The 21,254-nt window shown below is 44.8% G+C and overlaps 1 protein-coding gene across 6 annotated transcripts in view; it reads right to left on the reverse strand.

Moving 5' to 3' along the window:
• The window catches only part of pde8a (phosphodiesterase 8A), a 140,503-nt gene that overhangs the window by 10,537 nt on the left and 108,712 nt on the right, over positions 1-21,254 (reverse strand). For 2 of the 6 annotated variants that reach the window (XM_076993726.1, XM_076993728.1), the window contains 9 exons: positions 4,560-4,616; positions 4,160-4,214; positions 3,590-3,678; positions 3,329-3,407; positions 2,468-2,608; positions 1,767-1,855; positions 1,554-1,605; positions 1,255-1,297; positions 872-949 (listed from right to left, as the gene is read on the reverse strand). In XM_076993726.1, the coding sequence (XP_076849841.1) occupies positions 872-949; positions 1,255-1,297; positions 1,554-1,605; positions 1,767-1,855; positions 2,468-2,608; positions 3,329-3,407; positions 3,590-3,678; positions 4,160-4,214; positions 4,560-4,616 (683 nt within the window). Of the gene's footprint in view, positions 1-871; positions 950-1,254; positions 1,298-1,553; positions 1,606-1,766; positions 1,856-2,467; positions 2,609-3,328; positions 3,408-3,589; positions 3,679-4,159; positions 4,245-4,559; positions 4,617-12,600; positions 12,648-21,254 lie in introns of those variants that run through there. The other 4 variants (XM_076993727.1, XM_076993729.1, XM_076993731.1 and 1 more) reach the window with 3 other exon arrangements.

The raw sequence follows: 21,254 nt of genomic DNA on the forward strand, positions 1-21,254 counted from the left end.
TGACCTTATACTGGATTCCAAACTGGATTTTATTTGGACTCTAAAGTACAGCTAAACAGCTTCATGGATCAGCCTAGGGATGTGGAGATTCATCGATTCACATCGGTGAATCGGTACACATGTCTGCGATGCGACTGCATCGGTAGATTCAACGTGCATCGAGTTTAATTTGCGGGCGAATTCACGATGCATCGCCTTCAGTGAGGCGGTCACGCAATCTGCAAACAATGCCGTGGGGCTAAATACGTTAGTAGCACAACGAACCTGGCGACACGCATGAAAAGACGGCACGGTGTGGACATCTCTGCGGCCGCTACCCCCTCGTAACCCCCCCGCTCAACAACTTACGTTCGTGAGTGTGTCGAATCGCATCGCATTTGTATCGCATCGCATTGCATCGACAAGGGGTTTCAGAGTATTGCAGTTATATCGCATCGTTGGCAGTGTATCGAGATGTGTATCGAATCTAGCTTAGTGGTGACGATATACATCCCTAGATCAGCCTAATTTGTTTAATTTAATTTATTAAAATAGTCTATATGAAAGGGTTGATTACTTCTTTTTCATTTTAACGTTTTGTTGCCTCTTCTCTGAAAGGTTACAAGGGTTTGACTGAGCTATTGCTCAACACACAAAGGATGCATGCAGCAACACCAAGTGGTAGAATGAACTCCCCCTGGCTGTCCTGATACATTTGGCTCAAATGTACTTCCCTTACATTCTCCATCTCTCTGATCTCACCATCAATGGAACCCCCCACCACAACTCCCACCCTGCTCCCCACCACCTTCCCATCACAGGACCTCTCCCCACCTCATTAGTGCTAATACACTTAACCCCACCCCTCCCTCCTTTTACTGCACCTCCTCACCATCACTACCACGGGATGTGGTGGATCGAACATCTAGAGATCCTTTCCGTCTGTCTTTATGCTTGCTGGACTGAATGTCTGTGTAACGAGAAGCAGACACAAGATGTGAACTCCTCAAACAAACACAACTACATTGCTCATGCGTGTGCACGTGTACACACACACGCACGCACATGCACATGCATGCACAGGCATGCATATATACCTTCACAAATACACAGTAATGTTACCCCCACACTATTCTCACAAACACACACACTCCTCAAATACATACTCAAGTACTGTCATGTTGATCCACTAGCTACTCATGACCGGTTAGAAATACAACCTAAACAGACACAAATTACAGGTATGTTACTGACAAGTCAGTCTTAGCTTTATACCTGTCTGTGATTCTGCCTGGACTCTTTCACTCAACCGTTCAGACTGTAGAGAGCACAAAAACACAGACCAGAAGTAAAAATATTACTCATCACTTACACATAGCACACAAGCACACATTATAGCACTAAATACTACTCATGAGATTAATCGCACTAAGCAACATATACTGTAATACTACCCAGCGCTGATTTGGATGGCCAGTCTGTTGGAGGGACATTGTCAGCTGTGTTTGGTATATGATAAAAGTTTGGTTTCAATGTTTGCGTCAGGCAATGTTGGTTCTGAAGTGGTTTCATACCTTGTTATTGTCATTTAAAGGCCTGTTAATGGACACATAGTGTCTGATTTTACTGTAGGACAAAGATCAAATGTCAAACTGTTAAGAGCACAGAAATGTATCAAGAACCAAAACAGAAACATTAAGGTCAGATTTATTTGTTTTGTGCTTTTTTCAACAGCTGTCGTCCTAAAGCAGCTTTACATGCTTTACATGAGTCTGAGGTGCACTTACCCTCCCTGTCCAAGTACAGGTGTGATTTTCACATTTTGCTGGACACTGTCTCCATTCTTCTTTTTGGCATAATAAAGACCCTGCCATTCCTGAAAAAGACCCACACACACACACACAAGCAGAAACACACGCAACAAAAACACACATGTTCACATGGAGCAGACTTGCAAAATGAGCCTGAGGTTGGCAGGGTGATATTGGAGGTGGTGCAGGACAGTATTGGTGGTGGTGGTGGTGGGTGCAAAGATTTTGTGGTGGTGGTGTAGGGGTGCATTGGAGGTGGTGGTGGTGAATGGTGGTGTTGGGGTGTATTGGAGGTGGTGGTGGTGAGTGTGGTTTAGGGGTGTATTTGAGGTGGTGGTGGTTGTGTTGGTGGTGAGTGGTGGTGTTGGGGTGTATTGGAGATGGTGGTGGTGAGTGGTGGTGTAGGTAGCTGGCTTGATGTTTGATGTAACATCCTTTACAGAGCTCAAACACTTTTTCCAATGTACCCATGTGCCTCTATATGTGTGTAGATTAATGTGTATGTGGTTGTGTGTGTGTGTGTGTGTGTGTGTGTGCGCGCACGCAAGTGACCTTTCTGCTGTGTGAAGTACTCTCACCCGCTTTTACTGATGTGCAAATTTTTGACAGTAAGCCTTTAGCCTCTGTTTCATACCTCTAAACACACACACACGCGCGCACACTCACTCGCACCTCACCTTTCCTTTGCGGATGCAGGAGTTAATGTTCTCTAGCAGATCAGGTTTGTTCTTCTCACTTTTAGGCACTTCGATGGTCTCCTTTGCCATAAGCTCACCCCGCTGATAGCCCATCACATTCTCATATGCAGGGTTGACATACTGATACAAACACACACACACACACACACACACACACACACACACACACACACACACACACACACACACACACACACACACACACGTTTAGAAGACTTTAGACAGCATTGCATTGGATAGCTAGCTGCTTTAGAAGCTCATTTTGAAATGAAAATGTAAAACCAATTCAACAGCTTCATTCATCAGTCTCATTATTTGAATACAGTGTTATAGTAAAGAGTAACCAGAATACACTGCTATTGTACAGAGCTTCCCTAACCCAACCCTAAATAGTGCTATGGTAAATATGTTAAAAAGTATAGAACTGTACACTCTTTTTTTAAAAATCGCATGTGTGATATATAACTGAGTTTCTATTACATTTCTATTCATGAGAGCATGTAATGAGCAGACTTGCGGCAGGTCTGTTGTTCCAGAATGGGTTTTGTAATGAAGCTAACCCTATACTGCCAGGGGCCATTAAAGCACTCAACAGATGAATATTCAAATTCTGATAATTATGCTGAACTATTTTAAATGTTTTAGCAATTACTACCTGTATATACGTGTGCCTTAGTGACACTGTGTGTTTGTTTTAGTGGTACACATCTGTATAAGCATGTATGTCTCTGTTAGTGGTGTGTGTTTTAATTATACTTATCTATATGTGTGGGTGTTAGTGGCACATATCTGTTTGAGTGCAAGTGTGTGTGTGTTTGCACATGTATTAGCTGAATCTACCTGTATAAGTTGGTCTTCATTACTAATCTCGATGGCATCCTGGCTCTGTTCCAGCGCTGTGAAAATAGCGTGACAGGCTCTAAAACAAGTGTACACACACACACACACACACACACACACACACACACACACACACACACACACACACACACACACACACAAACACATACGCACAAACATGAACAAAAAAGTAAATAACGACAAGAGTAAATTGTTCTCATTTTGTGTGTGTGAGTGTGTGCGCATCTGTGTGTGTGTCACCTAAGTTTGATCTGAGCGCGGATCTCTCCATGGTGGAGTTGAATGAGCTCATTGTAGCAGGCCATCATGTTGGAATTCTCAACATAACGCTAAACACACACACACACACACACACACACACACACACACACAAACACACAAACACACAAACACACACACTACAATAAGAGGACCTGCTGTTCTAATACACTTGGATATACAATAAACACAGATGTACACCTCAAGCTTAATATACCCTACACACTTAGATGTGCACTACACAAATATTTGTATTGTTTTGTAGATCTGTATTGTATATCTAAGCATGTAGCATACATCTAGCAGTGTAGGGTACACTTTAGTGTGTAGGGGACATATTAGTGAGGTGTGTACATCGTAGCATTAAGTATAGTGTACATCTACATCAGCTAGATGGCTTCCAGTGAAGTTTAAAATGTTTATGAAGAAGAGCAGGGAAATCATTGACATCACAATGAAAACAACTACACTAAACTCAACTAAACTAAGCTCACCTAATACAATGCAAGTGCACACAAATGTGTGTGCAAACACACAGACTCTTCCACTCACCCTGTTAAATCCAGCACAAAGCAGAGGCATCACAGTGGCTTCTTCGCGATCCGGCCTAGAAGCAAAAACAAATAATACACAAACACTACACACCCAAACAAACAATATATACAAACATTACACAACCAAACAGAGAACAAACACACTACACACCCAAATAAATAATATATACAAACACTACACAACCCAAATATACCAAAACCCAAACACTGCACACCCACACAATGTATTGAGACCCTCTACACATATTTTACACTACTTATTATGTCTGCACATGTGCATGCTGCTGTGTGAATGTTTTATTGTTGATATACGTTTGTGTGTGTGTGTGTGTGTGTGTGTGTGTGTGTGTGTGTGTGTGTGTGTGTGTGTATGTGTATGGGACAAATATCATACCAACCTTTTCACAACAGCGACGATAACAGTGTTCTGAGAGGAGCTAAGTGCTCTGATTGAGCTAGAAACAAACAGACAAATATTTGAACAACTCACTTTTCTATCAAGTACATGCCCCTTTCATACATAGAATTATGTGTCTCATAGTGCTTCACAGGATTCACACAGGATTAAAAACAATTCAAAAGAGAATGTAAATAGAAATTGAGTGAATGACAGAAATATATAGATTTTCTAAATATTGTAAAGAATTTTTTTAGATAATCCAGAAAGAAGATTTGGTGACTAATCTGAAACTATTAACTCCAAGTTCATGAAAATCCATTTGAAAAACCGAGATTAGAATAAGGATAAATTACCACGGTAAGATATGCTGTAACACTAACCTGGTATCTAGAAGGTTTCCTGACCATAAGCCAAAGTTAAACTGAAAGCATTCCTAAAACTGTACTTAGTGTATTATTTATAACAAAAATATACATTTTAAAAAGTAATTAGATTTCTGTTGATGACCATCTTCATTAACCTTCCTTCTTCAGATGAAAATCTTTTTTGAATGTTCTTCATTATAACATTTCAAATTGTGGATTTAGCTCTCAGTTTAACTACAAATTGTATACATTGTTCTTCTATTTTTAAACAGATATATTGCTACTATTGCTATTGTAAATGCCAAAGGTGAAATCGTACAACATTACATTAGGCCCATTTCTCAGACATTCAACTTTATATTTTTATGGGTGAATAGGATTTTAGTTGGAAGGATAGCTTAATGGGTATTAAGCATTCAGCAAAAATGCACCCTGTAGTCTAGGATGAAGAAGATACTGGTTTGAGACATGGACTGTCCATGCACCCAAATGTGGTGACAATATTTGAGTGGCCTCAGTGATACTCCTTGTTGCTGTAAGAACATTTCCCTAGAACTTATGATAACTGGTATCAGTGGGCTGATCTCCACTGCTCCCCAACAGCTCCTCTTATCACCCTTCTGACCATCTCTGTCTGTCTCTCTCTCACACACACACGCACACACACACGCACACGCACACACACACACACACACACACACACACAAACCCACCCCAAGGATATAGTCGTTAACGTAAACAAATGGAAATACAAAAACTGATATTGAAAAAACCTTGTCGTTAACAGAGGTAAATATTAATGGTTATTAAAAGAAAAAATGATAACTAAGTAACTGTAGTACAGAACTAAAACATTCTGAAATTATAGATATGATACCCTTCGTTTTCATGTTTGTCTTGTGAACTGATTTGAAATCGATTTTTTTCACTGGAAGTTTTACATTAGATGGCAGAACCATATGGCACCTCATGGTTTATCAAGTCGTTTCTTGTTTATAGCTCCTGCTCACCATGCTAGCCTGCAAAATTACAACAACAAAAGTTGGGAGATTTTGTTATATGACTACAAGAAAGACTACATATCTTGTAGTGGAAACAGGTGATAAAATATATGGAGTAGTCCTCAAGAGGATCTTTATAGTTCCCTAATCTATCTGGTTCACAAACCAGGGTGTAGGGGGTGGTGTTTCACAGAAGATTCGAGGAATGTTAAGGACGTAGTTATTCCTTGTTCTCCTATTGTGCCAGATGTCTCAGCAATATCATCAGCCCCACACACACACACACACTTCACCATGGCTGGTCTGTGCTCAACTTCCTTTAGCGTTCCTGTGCATGCAGATATACTCCATTTTTGTTTTTACATTCAGAAATAAGCAACTAAAAGGGGTGTCACAATTTCAATATTTAATCGTAATCGATCGAAATTATGTCACTATCTCAAGCCTCGAAGTCAAAAAGAGGATCAACGATCCCTCCCTCTAAGCTACGAAAGCTCTCACACTATGCAAAGTAAAGCCTGGTTTATACTTGACGCAGTGGCTCCGTCCGTCGATTCGCGAGGTCGTGCACCTCTTGAATTTTGTAACTTTGTGCGCGCCGCACCTCAGCGCAATGAACAAAGTCATGTTTGCAGGGTTCAAACACCTTTATAAGGTGGAATTCAAGCACTTGTACATCACCAGCACGTTAAACTTCATTAAGTTAAATATTTATACATATACTCGAAATAATTAGCTTTTTATCACATTATTAAATGGTTGTTTATTTTCAAGACGCCCAATCTTAACGTCTTCACGTTCTCTCATGTTTCGCCCTGGAATTACAAGAGGTTTGTATTTGTTAACGTAATACAGGAGAACTGTTCAGTCAGATAGCCATTTGTTATGAAACGAAGTAGTTTCAAGCATTTAATTTCAAGAATTTTCAAGTACTTTAGCCTAAATTCCAGCACTTTTCAAATCTGAAACATAAAGAAACATTAAAATTTGTCAGGTAAATGTTCCTTACCCTGTTTTTGAGGGGTGTTTCTTTATACTATCACATATTGTTTCAGACAACACTGCAAAGACTGTGATGCGGAAAGTATAAACGCCTCCACCGTTCACGGAGGTTCGCGCGAGGTGGGCGGAGTCGAGTGCTACGGTCACACGCGAAAGTATAAACAAGGCTTAAAGCCTGGTGGGTATTCCAAGAAGCGGGTTAAGCGATAAAACGGGGTAAGTTAACTCAGAATTCATGGAAACTCAAGGTTTTCCATTCCAGAAACCAAGAGAGAACCTGAGTCAGTTACTATAGCAACTTATGCTCTGAAGCTAACCTGCTCACTGGCAGGTTTTGAACAGGCCCGCGGGTGACTTATGACGTCCTTGCGGGCGACCTGGTGTTGGTGACTCCTGTTTTAGAATATATTTTAAGAATAAGATATAGTTATGTACAGCCATACCACTTTGTACTACATTCTTAAACTTCATTTTTATCTGATGCCATGTGCGTTTCACACCACTTAAATTAGACCTGGAATTAGTAAGTGTTCAATTAAATTTCTTTTTAAACTCAATACAGTATTATAAATGTGGAGAATATAATAAAATAATCATGTCCTTCTGATTTTGTGTCCTGGCAATTTTTTGACATGCTGACTGCCTTTCTCTAGCAGCTACCGTAGTATGACATTTACGTTTAATAATACCTAAATACTCTCCATATGCAGTCATTAATACTTCAAGCTACAGTGGTGTGAAATACGATGCTCGGCTGATTTTCACATTTGAGTCCATGATAAATCTTATTTATCTGCGTTCCATTAAGAATGCCTTTTATAGTTACACGCGCTTCTGTCTGGGTCAACCTACTCGGAGTTGAGCCACCCTGATTACTTTAACTCCGATCAGCTGTTTTGGAACCGAAAACTCTTGAGTATGTCAGATTGGGGTAAGACATCTCAGAGTTCAGGGTTAAGTTTAGAGTTTGTTAAACTCTCTTTCTGGAATAACCCCCTGGTTTGTAAATGTAAAAAAATGTAAATGTAAATGTGCCATATTTTGTCAATTGTGATTTTTCACCGCAATCGGAATTTGTCCTCTGCTTTTTACCCATCTGTGCAGTTAGAACACACACACACACACACACTAGTGATTACTAGGGGGCTATGGATCACACGTGCCCAGAGAGGTGGGCAGCCCTAGCCCGACGCCTGGGGAGCAGTTGGGGTTAGGTGCCTTGCTCAAGAGCACCTCAGTCATGGCCTCAGGTCTAAGAATCGAACCCACGACCCTCCGGTCATAAGACCAGTTACCTACCACCAGGCCATGACTGCCCACTTATACTTGACACGTTGCGAGCGGCGTGAGAGTCCACGCGCCGAAAATGACGTAATCGCAGTGGCTTCGCCCGTGCGTGAGAGCTTCACGCGCTGGCAATTCACGAGGTCGTGTACCTCTCGAATTTTGTAACTTCGCGCATGCCGTGCTTCAGCGCAATGAACCAAGTCATGTTTGCTGGGCTCATACACTTTTACAAGGTGGAATTAACGCACTTGTATGTCACTTTCAAGGTCCATAAAAAAAATTCCCAGCACGTTAAACCTAATTAAGTTAAATATTTATACATATACTCGTAATGATTCGAAATAATTAGTTTTTTCATCACATTATTTAATGGTTGTTTATTTTCAAAACGCCCAATCTTATGGTACGCCGTTTGGGTCAAAACGCCTAGAATGATGTCCATGTTAACACGTCAAATTTGGATGTCTTAAGACGTCCAAAAGTGCCGTGTTAAGACGTAACTTTTGGACGTCTTAAGACGTTTTAACGATGTTTAAAATCAACCTCTGAGGGGAGAAATCCAAACACTGCCAAAAAGCCCCGCCTAGTGCTGGGCGGTATGACCAAAATTCTATATCACTGTATTTTTCAAAATTATATCGGTTTCACGGTATTTGACGGTTTTTCCCCCATGGGTGATGTGTTAACTGCATTGATTATGAAAATAATTACTGCAATAGGGTGGTTAAGAGTTCCCTATTCCACTGTTAGAAAAATGTCTCCACCTAAGTGTTGTGGCAAAACAGTAACACAACGAGGCTCTTTTATTTAAATTGCCTAAATTGCGACGCATCACGCATGAAGCCGTGATCACGCAGAACAGACTCAAACTCATACGGCACATGAGGGAATGGCATTAGCAACAGGACAACACACACACACGGCAGGGAACAACTCACAGTTCAACTACATAAACCGATAAGGGATGACTCAAACATAACCAAATACATAACTAATAAATACATGCACCAACATTACACATAAAAGGAACCAATACCGGAGCTGTAGGGTCAAGCCGAGATGTAATAAAGGCATGAACAAGGGTCTCAGCCACAGAATCAGACAGGGAAGGGCGTAGGCGAGCTATGTTTTTGAGGTGGAAGAAGGCTATATTGGTAATGTTGTTAACGTGTAGGGCTATATTCAACTAAGGCAGGGGTGGCCAACCCGTCATAGACCAAGAGCCACTTTTCTTACTGTGTTACGGCAAAGAGCCACATCGTACATGGGCGAGTGTAATCTGTTGAACGGGGGGGGTGGCGAGTGTAAATTATTAGCTGTGAAGACAGTCAAATGCGTGTTTTCCACTACGCCGGTTTTAAAAGTATTAGCGGCTCACTAGGCTTGTAAACTAACCGCGCACCACGAAAATGTAGCAGTGTGTCGCCCCGTTTGTGCAGGTGAGCCCGCGGACCGGCTGGGGAGCCGCATGAAACCAGGCAAAGAGTCGCATGCGGCTCGCGAGCCGCGGGTTGGCCACCCCTGAACTAAGGATTTTCATAGTCGAATCTGATTCGACAGATTTCCCCTTTAGTCGACTAATAGTTGAATCAGGTTTTTTTTTTCTAGAGCACATTAAACGGAATCCCGTTCTCGGCCTACGATTTGTCAAAAAAAGGAGAAAGAAAAAACTTTCATAACATATGATAAGAACGTGTTCTACTGCACCTGTGATCCTCTGATTTTTTAAAAGTTGTGTGCCAGAAAAACCAACTTGTTGATGTTGGACAGATAAAGCGCACTCCGCGATTTATTTGCAATGAAACCCGTCTTAGAAAATATCCTCTCGGATGGTGTGGAGGTGGAGGAGACAGTTTTTGGTATCTCGCCTCCTTTTTCTGCCACCATTCCAGTGGACCTCCGCTGCATTTCGTGAAGTTTTTTATATAAGCCTTCATCTCACTGTTTTCATCCTCTGCCTGGCCCTCCTCATCCTCATCACTGGCCAGCAGCATAGCCATCACTGTGTCCTTATGTTTGGGCACAGTAGGCCCAGCATTCACGACCATGTCACTTTCCTCTAAGGATGACCCATCACTGAGACTCTCGGCTATTTCTGCTACCGCTGAATACGCCTCATCTCTTTGCACATCAGAGAGAAAGGAGAGCTTCTTAAAGCGAGGGTCTAGTACAGCAGCACTGATATAGACACTCCTTTCCAAGCCTGGATCTTTCAGCTCCCATCGCCTGTCCATCTCATCCAACAGTATAGTTTTGATGGTTTTTGTGATTTTGCTGTCATCATCACGCACCACCAAATGCTGTTTTTTAATGTTCATGAGCATGGGGACAGTAGCAGACAAGGATGCGTTGGTGTCTTGTGACAAAAGCTCAGAGTGATCATTGGTTTAAGAACAGCAACTATGTCCTCTGCTGTGCGCCACTGTGATGTGGAGAGCTCCAGGTTACCATCTGACCGTTTGCTCACACTTGTATCCGTTAGCACGGCTGAAACAGGCCCCCTTTGGTCAATCAGGCGATCAAGCATCAAATAGACAGAATTCCATCTAGTTACAACATCCTGCACTAATTTATGCTGAGGGACATTTTGTTCTTTCTGTTTATCTTGTAGTGCTGTTGTGGCCTTTGCACTTTTTTTGAAATGCGAAACAACACGCCTTGCAGCAGCAACAGTGCAGCAAATAGGGTCCTGTTTTAGTGCACTATTAATGCACAGTTGTAGCGTGTGCCCCGCACAGCGCACTCCTTTCATATTTCCCCACATGGGCTGCTGGGTCAGCTGATTGGTGCGCGCCAATCATGTTTGCCGCATTGTCATGGACCACAGACACTATTTTAGTACTTTGTATGCCCCACTCAGAAATAATCTCCGTCAGTTCTCTTGCAATGTGATCGGCTGTGTGACTGTCATCCATTTTTTTTAACGAAACACTCCAGTCGCTAGTCTTCAGTGACGAAATGTGATGTGACTGAGATAGGCCTCCATCTGGATCGAGGTGTGTGCAGGACATCCATCACTGTTGCTCTTGTAGGGACAGTGTAGCCTGGCTCAAGTGTGCGCAAAAGTTCTTTAAATCCCTCGCCCTCAACAATGCGCACTGGTCTCATATCAAGCGCAACAAACACCACAATTTTTTCAGTAATTTCCGTTTTTCTTTTCTGTTAAATTGGTGGTCTCAAAGCAATTTTTGTATGCGTTAATCTAGGGCCGCTGGTGTTGCAGACGTGCTGGCTGAGCTGCCAACATGAATCTGCGGGTGTAACTGTCAGAAAAAAGACACATAAATGTTCAGATGTGTTTTATTCGCTGCCTGCATTGACAAACGAATGAACTGTTTTTTTTTTCGCCTTACCCGTTTTAAGTGATATGCCATGTTGGTTGTTGTCGTGTGAAATAAAAGGCGTTGGTGGCATAACTTGCACTTTACTTTGTTTGATTCCTCTCTATCAAAGTACTCCCACACTTTCGAAGTTTTCTTAGTAGCCATGATTATCTCGGAAGACGCTAACTATTCCGTAGCGTGTTCAGCTCCGCTCATTTGGATTGTGCAACTGCAGGGTGTGATTTATTAATGTGTAGTAAGGAAGATGCCTATTTTTAATGTGCACACATCATTTAAAATATTTGTTAACAGAAATTAGGATGATTTTATTTGACAAAATGCTATATATAATGAAAACAAAGACATTTCATGTAACAACTAATACTTAGCAGCATCATTGGGCACCCCATGCAGTTAGAATGGTACATTCAACTATGACGTTCATAGTCGACTATAGTGGAATCAGCGACTATTGCAGGTCACCCCTATTAATGTGTGCCTCAAGAGAGAGGGTGGAATCAAGTATGACACCAAGATTGCGAACCTGTGCCACAGCAGAGGAAATAAAACCAGGTATGGAAAAACTGGTCTGACCAATCTTATTGAGGGTAGATGATGTAGCAATGAGCATGGCTTCTGACTTATTATTGTTCAAATTAAAAAAATTACTGTGCATCCAGTGTTTAATATCAGCCAGACAGTTTAGCAGAGCGTTAGGCGGCAATACAGTTGAAGGCTGAGTGCTAATGTAGATTTGAGCATCATCGGCATAACAATGAAACTGAAGGCCATGTTGACGGATAATATTGCCAAGAGGGAGCATGTAAATGTTAAAGAGAATAGGGCCCAAAACCGAACCCTGTGGGGCACCGCAAACTAAAGAGACAGTGTTGGATCTGAAACTACCCAGAGAAACGAACTGCCGCCTACCTGCTAAGTAAGACCTGAACCACTGTAAGGCCAAGCCAGTAAGACCAATCCACGATTCCAGCTGATCAAGTAGTACGTCCTGACAGACTATCAAACGCAGCGGTAAGGTCAAAGAGAACAAGAATGCTCACCTTACCTGAATCTGCTGCCAGCAGTAAGTCATTCATGACCCTAACCAGGGCCGTCTCAGTGCTGTGATTAGATCTAAAACCAGATTGAAAATGTTCAAATAGGTCGTTCCTCAGAAGGTGTTCCTGTAATTGTAAGGACACACAGCGCTCCAGAATTTTGCTCAGAAAGGGGAGGTTCAATATGGGATGATAATTATTTAGATCAGTAGGTGAGAGGCCACACTTCTTGAGAGGGAACCAAGCATGAGGTAAGAGAAGCATTGATAATCCTAGTAATGAGTGGACAGACAGATGCTAGACATGCCTTCAGTAAGGGAGTAGGCATGGGGTCTAAAACACAAGTAGTAGATCTAGCCCCTTTAATAAGACCAACTATGAAACCCTCCTCCACCAGATGAAAAACAGATAGTGGCGTTGAGAAGTACACGGAACAGACTGAAATTCAGCGTAAATACTCTCAATTTTCTCAGTGAAGAACACCAGGAAGTCATTTCAAAGGGCTGATGAAGGGGTTAATGGAAAACTTTTGTGCAGGAGTTTATTTATTGTAGAGAACAGTGCTCTCGCATTGCCATGGCAATTGGCAATATTGGTAGTATTAAAATCAGCCTTAGCCTTGAGTAACGCAGCCTTGTACAACTGAGTGTGATCTTTATAAGCTAACGTGTGAACTGTCAGACCTGTTTTCCTGAAAAGCCGCTCCATCTGACGGCCTTTAGCTTTCAGTGAGCTAAGCTCAGGGGTGAACCATGACGAAAAGTTACAACCCGATTTTGGAGTGGGGCATGTAGATTTAGCGATGTAGAAGCAGCATGGTTGTAATGATCAACCAACATCTCAGGCAATGATAAAATCTGGGAAATAGGGATCTGGTTGAGGGACCTTGCAAAAACTGAAGGGCAGATGTTCTTAAGATTCCTAAAAGTAATACTACGAGGAAGATGCATTCTCTTAGTGCAGAAAGATAACGATAACTTAAAAACTACAACTCTATGATCAGAGACATTAAAATCAGTAACATGCAGGTTAAGAGGGGCAATTGAGGAGGTAGAACAGACAAGATCCAGGATATGCCCTTGACAATGAGTAGCCGAACTTACATCCTGAGTAAGATCAAAACATAGCAGAAGATTAGTGAGGTCTGCCGTATGTGGGCATTTACAGGAGTCAACATGGATATTAAAATCACCCAGGACCACTGATGAATGAAACAAAGGGCAGAGTGAAGCCAATAGTTCAGACAGTTCAGATAAAAAAGCCGGTATCGAGTTAGTCTTAGGCGGACGATAAATCAATAAAATCAACAGCGGCTTTATTCCCGAGATACTCAGACCGAGGCATTCAAACGTGGTTGTAGGGTGAATAGGCACCGTGCGGACCCCGAAGATAGAACGATACAAGACAGCTAGTCTGCCTCCACGACCAGAGCTACGCAGCTGGCAGATGAACTTATATCCAGGTGGGGTAGCCTCATTCAACGCCAGGTATTCACCAGGTTGTTGCCAGGTTTCAGTCAGCATGATAATGTCTATATTATTATCCACAGTGAGGTCAGCGATAAAGGGGGCTTTATTGTTGAGAGAGCGCACGTTTAGCAGGGTAAATTTTAAAGTCCGGTTAGAGTCAAAGGCGCCCGTGGTTGCCAGATCACATATGGTAAAAGTTTTCATCAGGACAGAAAAGTCTACCGAGCGCTGTTTATAAAAGCAGCGATGACGATTCCATTCCACACACATGGAATCTTTCCTTCGGCAGTAGCTTGACGCACTGAAGAAAAGGAACGGTAACCCCGGTTAATGTATCGGGGAGGACGCACAATTCCGAGCTGGACACAATCATTAAACACACTCGATGGCAGCCTAAAGTTCCGCTTAACACTAGAGCTCCTGAGAATTCAGGATTCTGAGGACATCACCCCTCCTTCTTCTCCTTCTTGCCAGCAATTAGCAAAGCCAAACATCACCCTTTATTATGTTAATTCACAGAGCAAGACTGAGGCAGCAGCCTCACCCAGAAAGTCTCTGATCACAGAGATCACAGATCACAAACAAGCAGAAACACAAATGCTTCTATCAAATGCTTCTAACACAAATATAGATAGATAGATAGTATAAGAAATGTACAAAGAGCAAGATTCAAGCCTGCTGTTTAGATCACAAACAAGCAGAAACACAAATGCTTCTATCAAATGCTTCTAACACAAATATAGATAGATAGATAGTATAAGAAATGTACAAAGAGCAAGATTCAAGCCTGCTGTTTAGATCACAAACAAGCAGAAACACAAATGCTTCTATCAAATGCTTCTAACACAAATATAGATAGATAGATAGTATAAGAAATGTACAAAGAGCAAGATTCAAGCCTGCTGTTTAGATCACAAACAAGCAGAAACACAAATGCTTCTATCAAATGCTTCTAACACAAATATAGATAGATAGATAGATAGTATGAGAAATGTACAAAGAGCAAGATTCAAGCCTGCTGTTTAGATCACAAACAAGCAGAAACACAAATGCTTCTATCAAATGTCAGGGTTCGACCCAGGCACGTGACTCCTGCTGCCACTAGGCGGAGCCCGCGAGCTGTAACCAGGGGCAATCAAGCCCGATAGGATGCACCTGTTCTACAGCCTTTTTAAGACAAGCGACTTCAGCAACTCATTGCTGAAGTTGTTTGTTGTTCTATGCACACACAGCCCAAGCCAGTTTTCTCTCGTCTCTAGATTTCCTCTCGTTTCTCTAGTTCTCCTGTTTCAACCCTGAGTGTTCTCAGGTTGTTTTTTGTTTCCTTCTGTCTTTTCCCTCTTTGTTCTTTGTTGGTTTGTTCTCCAGTGTTCTGGTTAACAGACTGGCAGGTAACCAGGTAGAAGCTATTGGTCTTGTTACCATAGCTTCCTCTTTTGTTTCTTATTTTTTCCCTTCCCCTCTGACACGTCGAGTTTGCCTCCGTGTACTTTTCGTTTTTTCCCATTTTTCTTTTTTGGACGCGTTGTATTTCTTTCCGCGTGTTTTTGTTTGTTTTACTTACCTGGTCTTTGCACACGTCGAGATTCTCCGTGTTGTCTTTCTGTTGTTTCCCTCTGGGGTTTTTTGTTTTCATTTTTTCCCGCATTCGCGGAGGTTTCATTTGGCAGTTTTTTGCCGTTTGTTTTATCGGGTCGCGTTTGAGTCCTCACTACGTTTAAACCAACGCGTCACCGCCGAGATCGGCGGCGAGGCGTAACAGAACAACTTCAGCCAATTATGGACTCAGCTGACCCGTCAGCCGACGTGGTGCGGAATGCCCTCGCTATGCAAGGGCAGGCTATCGGCAGGCACGAGCAATCTCTTCGGGAAGTACTTACCCAGCTCCAGGCTATCTCTCTCGCGGTTCAAAAGCCAGATCCGCCCGTGACAGCTGCCAGTCCTCCGGTTTTCTCCGGAGCTGTGGGGTTGCTTGCCGATTCCCGTACAGAACCCGCATTGCCCGCTCCGGCACGTTATAGTGGTGATCCCAACGAGTGTAGGGGGTTTTTATTACAGTGCTCTCTGATTTTCGAGCAGCAGCCATCCCGTTTTCCCACAGAGCGTGCAAAAGTGGCTTATGTGATGGCGTTGCTTTCAGGGAGAGCACTACGGTGGGCTACACCCGTGTGGGAGAATCAACCCGAACTCTGTTCCTCTTTCGAACGGTTTTCTAGGGCTATGCGGCAGACGTTTTTTCATCCGGCTTCTGGAGGTATTGTCGCGTCGAAACTGTTGCGTTTACGACAGGGCAGATCTACTGTGGCAGAATACTCATTAGAGTTCCGCACTCTGGCGGCAGAGAGCAACTGGGGTTCAGAAGCACTGGGGGCTATATACACAGAAGGTCTAAGCGAAGAGATAAAGGACGAACTGTCCCTCAGAGAGCCACCCAGCGATTTAGATGACGCTATAGAACTCACAGTTCGGTTGGACAATCGGTTACGGGAGCGCAAACACCGCCGTTTGTTCGCTCCGTCCAGTATTAAACCAGTGTCTCCTGTACTCAAGACTGCTCAGGGGAACGGCGAAACTTCAGAACAGCCCGTGCAGTTAGGGCACACTCGTCTCTCTCTTCAAGAAAGACAAACTCGCTTACGAGAGGGCAAGTGTCTCTATTGCGGCCGGGCTGGTCATAGGATCGCCGAATGCCCCGAACTTCAGGGAAAAGGGCAGACTCGGCAAGTTAATGGGGTTGCACCGACGGGTCATGGTGCTTATGTCCCCAACTGCGGTCTGATGCCCCACGTAGTAGTCTCATGGAGGGGTTCTGACGAACACCGGGTTGTGGCTCTCGTAGACTCGGGGGCCACTGGTAATTTCATCGACTCCAACCTAGTAGCTTCCCTCTCCATACCTCTGGTTCCCTTAGAGAAGCCTCTCTCAGTGTCCGCCGTAGACGGCAAGATGCTCACTTCAGGTGATGTTACCCACCAGACTGTTCCTCTAACGGTTACTATAGGGAACCATCACGAAACACTCACCCCTTATGTCATCGCTGCTCCTAAACTGCAGCTGATTTTGGGGTTTCCCTGGCTTCAACGCCACAACCCTGATGTTGACTGGCTCAACCTTTCTATCAACCGATGGAGTAAAGTATGCGAACAATCATGCTTGGTGCCACGCTGCAGTAAACCCGGGGAGAGACCAGAGGAAATAGCGGGTTTAGAAAAAGTCCCTGCGGTTTACCACGACTTAAAAGACGTATTTAGCAAACGCAAGGCGGGTTTCCTACCCCCGCATAGGGCCTGCGACATAGCTATCAATCTCTTACCTGGCACTACTCCTCCTAGGGGGCGTTTATTTTCTTTGGCACTACCTGAACGCAAGGCTATGGAAACCTACATTCAGGAAGCGCTCGCTGCGGGTACTATCCGTCCCTCTACCTCTCCCGCTGGTGCAGGTTTCTTCTTTGTAGGAAAAAAAGATGGGGGTCTCCGTCCTTGTATCGACTACAGGGGACTTAACAAGATCACCATCAAAGACCGTCACCCTTTGCCTCTTATGTCTTCCGCCTTCGAGGCCCTTCAACGGGCAACGGTTTATACTAAGTTAGATCTCAGGAGCGCGTATAATCTGTTGAGAGTCAGAGAAGGCGACGAGTGGAAAACCGCCTTCAATACTCCCTCTGGTCATTACGAATATTTAGTCATGCCGTTTGGTCTTATGAACGCACCCGCGGCTTTTCAGAGGTTCGTTAATGGTGTTCTTAGGGAGGCTCTGGATGAATACGCCTATGTTTATCTCGACGACATCCTGATATATAGCCGTACCATCACCGAGCATCAGCAACATGTTCGCCGCGTTCTCCAGTTGTTATTAGAGAATCACCTCTACATTAAGCTGGAGAAATCATTGTTCCACGTCTCCGAGGTGGCCTTCTTGGGGTTCATAGTCGCTAAGGGTCACCTGGCTATGGACCCCGCCAAAATCAAAGCCGTTACTCAGTGGCCCGTGCCCACGTCCGTTCGTTTGGTTCAACGCTTTCTGGGTTTTGCAAACTTCTATAGACGGTTTATCAGAAATTTTGGTTCCCTTGCTGCTCCGCTCTCTGCCCTTACTAGTAAGAAGTTGGGGAAATTCACGTGGACCCCTGAAGCCCAGAAGGCGTTCGAGACGCTTAAGGGTCTTTTTACCAGTGCTCCGGTGTTGCGGGTTCCGGACCCCGAACTCCCTTTCATTGTTGAAACTGATGCCTCTGATTTGGGCGTTGGGGCGGTTCTCTCTCAGAGAGTCGGGAAACCGCCTAAGCTGTACCCCTGCGCCTACTTTTCGCACCGGTTCACCCCCACGGAAAGGCGTTATGACGTAGGGGACAAAGAACTCCTGGCCGTTAAAATGGCCTTAGAGGAGTGGCGGCACTGGCTGGAGGGAGCTCGTCACCCTTTTCTGGTCTGGTCTGACCATAAGAACCTGACGTACCTCCAGCAGGCCAAGCGTCTCAACGCTAGACAGGCTAGGTGGGCCCTGTTTTTTAGCCGTTTCAATTTCACGTTGTCATATCGTCCGGGTTCTAAAAACACTAAGCCCGACGCTTTGTCTCGGCAGTGGGAACCTCCTCATGTTGACAGTTCCCCGGAAACCGTGCTTCCCCCGGGGGTTGTAGTGGCACCCATCAGGTGGGGTATAGAAAAAACCGTGCAGGACGAACTCGCCAATGAACCCGGGCCTAGTAGTGTTCCTCCTGGCTGTCTGTACGTCCCCTCGACCGTCCGGCGCAAGGTCCTCTTGTGGGGACACACTGAACGTTACGCAGCGCACCCTGGAGCTAGGCGGACCGCCGAGCTCATAAGACGAAGGTTTTGGTGGCCAGCTATGGATCAGGAGATCCGCGACTTTGTAGCCTCCTGCGAGGTGTGTAACCGAAGTAAGGCGCCACGCAACAAGCCTAGGGGGTTGTTGCACCCGTTACCCACACCCTCCAGACCGTGGTCTCATATCTCCCTTGACTTCGTCACCGGGCTTCCGTCCTCTAAAGGACTTACCACCATTCTCGTGGTCGTGGACAGGTTTTCCAAGTTTAGTAAATTTATCGGCCTGCCCAAACTGCCCTCCGCCCGGGAGACCGCGTCTCTCTTGCTCATCCATGTTGTCCGCAATTACGGGTTCCCTCAGGACGTGGTGTCCGATAGAGGGCCCCAGTTCGCCAGCAGCTTTTGGAAGGCGTTCCTGTCCCTTCTCGGCGCCTCCGCTAGCCTGTCTTCGGGTTTCCATCCCCAGTCCAATGGCCAGACTGAGCGCGTAAACCAGGACCTGGAACAGACCCTCAGGTGCCTGGCTTCCTCTAACCCTGCGTCCTGGGCTGACCACTTGTTGTGGGCCGAGTACGCCCACAACACGCTGTGGCATTCGGCTCTGGGCATGTCACCCTTCGAGTGCTTGTTCGGATACGCCCCTCCGCTGTTTGCAGACCACGAACAAGCCGTGGCTGTGCCTTCCGCTAGGGCTCAGTTTCGGCGCTGCCGCAAGGCATGGTCAAGGGCCCGCTCGGCCTTGTTGAAGGCCTCCTCCGCCTATTGCCGCAGCGCCAACAAGCACCGTCTCCCTGCGCTGTCCTTCCGTCCTGGGCAGCGTGTGTGGTTGGCGGCTGGAAACTTACCGGTTCGGGGTGGTACTAAGAAACTGGCTCCTCGCTTCCTGGGTCCATTTAAGATAGACCGTCGCATCAACCCGGTTACCTACCGTCTGGTTCTCCCTCCGTCCATGCGTGTCCACCCGGTGTTCCACGTGTCCCACCTCCGTCCGTACTTGTGTGGTTCTTCTCCCGCCCCGGCTCCTCCTGCGCCGCGTATGGTTGGTGGGGGTCCGGTTTACGCTGTGCGTCGTCTTTTGGACGTCCGTCGGGTTAGGGGGCGGGACCAGTTTCTGGTGGATTGGGAGGGTTATGGGCCTGAAGAGCGGTCTTGGGTCCCCAGGGCGCGCATCCTGGATCGTTCCCTGATCACCTCCTTCTATCGCGACAGGGCTGTGGCCCTGGGCCCGCGGGGACTCGGGCCCAGAGGGGGGGGTTCTGTCAGGGTTCGAAGTGAGGCGTCGTGTGTCGGACTCCGGCGGTTTTGTGGAATATCGGGACATATACTTCCATCTGCGTATACTGAGACAAGTAAGAAAAATGAGCCCAGTGAGGGATATTTTGATCGCACCTCGCATTTGATCGACTGACAGAACGGGGACAAAAAGGTGCTAAAAAGGACAGTAGCAAGCGAGGAAAGAGAGAGACTACTCGCGGGGCTGCTGCTGGAGTTAGCCCGGGAGTTATACGCCGAGGACCGGAGGAGCAGCTACATAGCGGGGCTGCTGCTAACGTCAGCAAGGGAGCCAGACGCAGTAGACTGGCTGTGCCACTACATCGCGGGGCTGCTGTTGGAGTTAGCCTGGGGTCACACGCAGAGGACCGGAGGAGCAGCTATATAGCCGGGCTGCTGCTAACGTCAGCCCGGATAACGTGAGTCATGCTAAGCAGACGTGGACAGAGTAGAGAGTCGGTTGAGAGGAACTCAGACAATATGGATGAAATTAAAAGATCACTAAACTTCATGAGTGAAGAACTAACAAAATTATCAAAACAGCAAGAGCAACTGATCAGTTTGATGGGGGAAGTGAAACTGCTGAAAGTTCTGCTAAATGAAAGGGATAAAAAGATTGCTGAATTAGAACAAAAAGTTGATAATTTGGAACAATATAGTAGACGGGATGATTTGGTAATCACTGGACTGGATGTTAATCACCGAAGCTATGCAAGAGTAGCAGCTAATATAAACACATCAGAAGACTCTCCACAGGAGGAGCTGCTAACGCTGGAGCAACAGGTGGTGACTTTGTTAAAGGACAAAAGCATTAACATCAAACACGAAGACATTTCCATCTGTCACACCCTACCTGCCAGATCAGATCAGTTCAAATCATCCATAGTTGTCAAGTTCATCAGCAGGAAATCGAGAAATAATTTAATAATGCAAGCAAGAAAACTCAGGGGAACTAATGTTTATATAAATGAGCATTTAACAAAGAAAAATGGAATCATTGCAAGGGAGGCAAGGTTACTGAGAAAGCATAATAAAATAGCAGCAACTTGGACCAGGAATGGTAACATTTGGATCAAAGTAAAAGAAGGAACACAGGCCAGAATGGTTAAAGAACTTAAAGATT

The sequence above is a fragment of the Brachyhypopomus gauderio genome, chromosome 2 (assembly GCF_052324685.1).
Source record: "Brachyhypopomus gauderio isolate BG-103 chromosome 2, BGAUD_0.2, whole genome shotgun sequence".
Taxonomy (NCBI): Eukaryota; Metazoa; Chordata; class Actinopteri; order Gymnotiformes; family Hypopomidae; genus Brachyhypopomus; species Brachyhypopomus gauderio.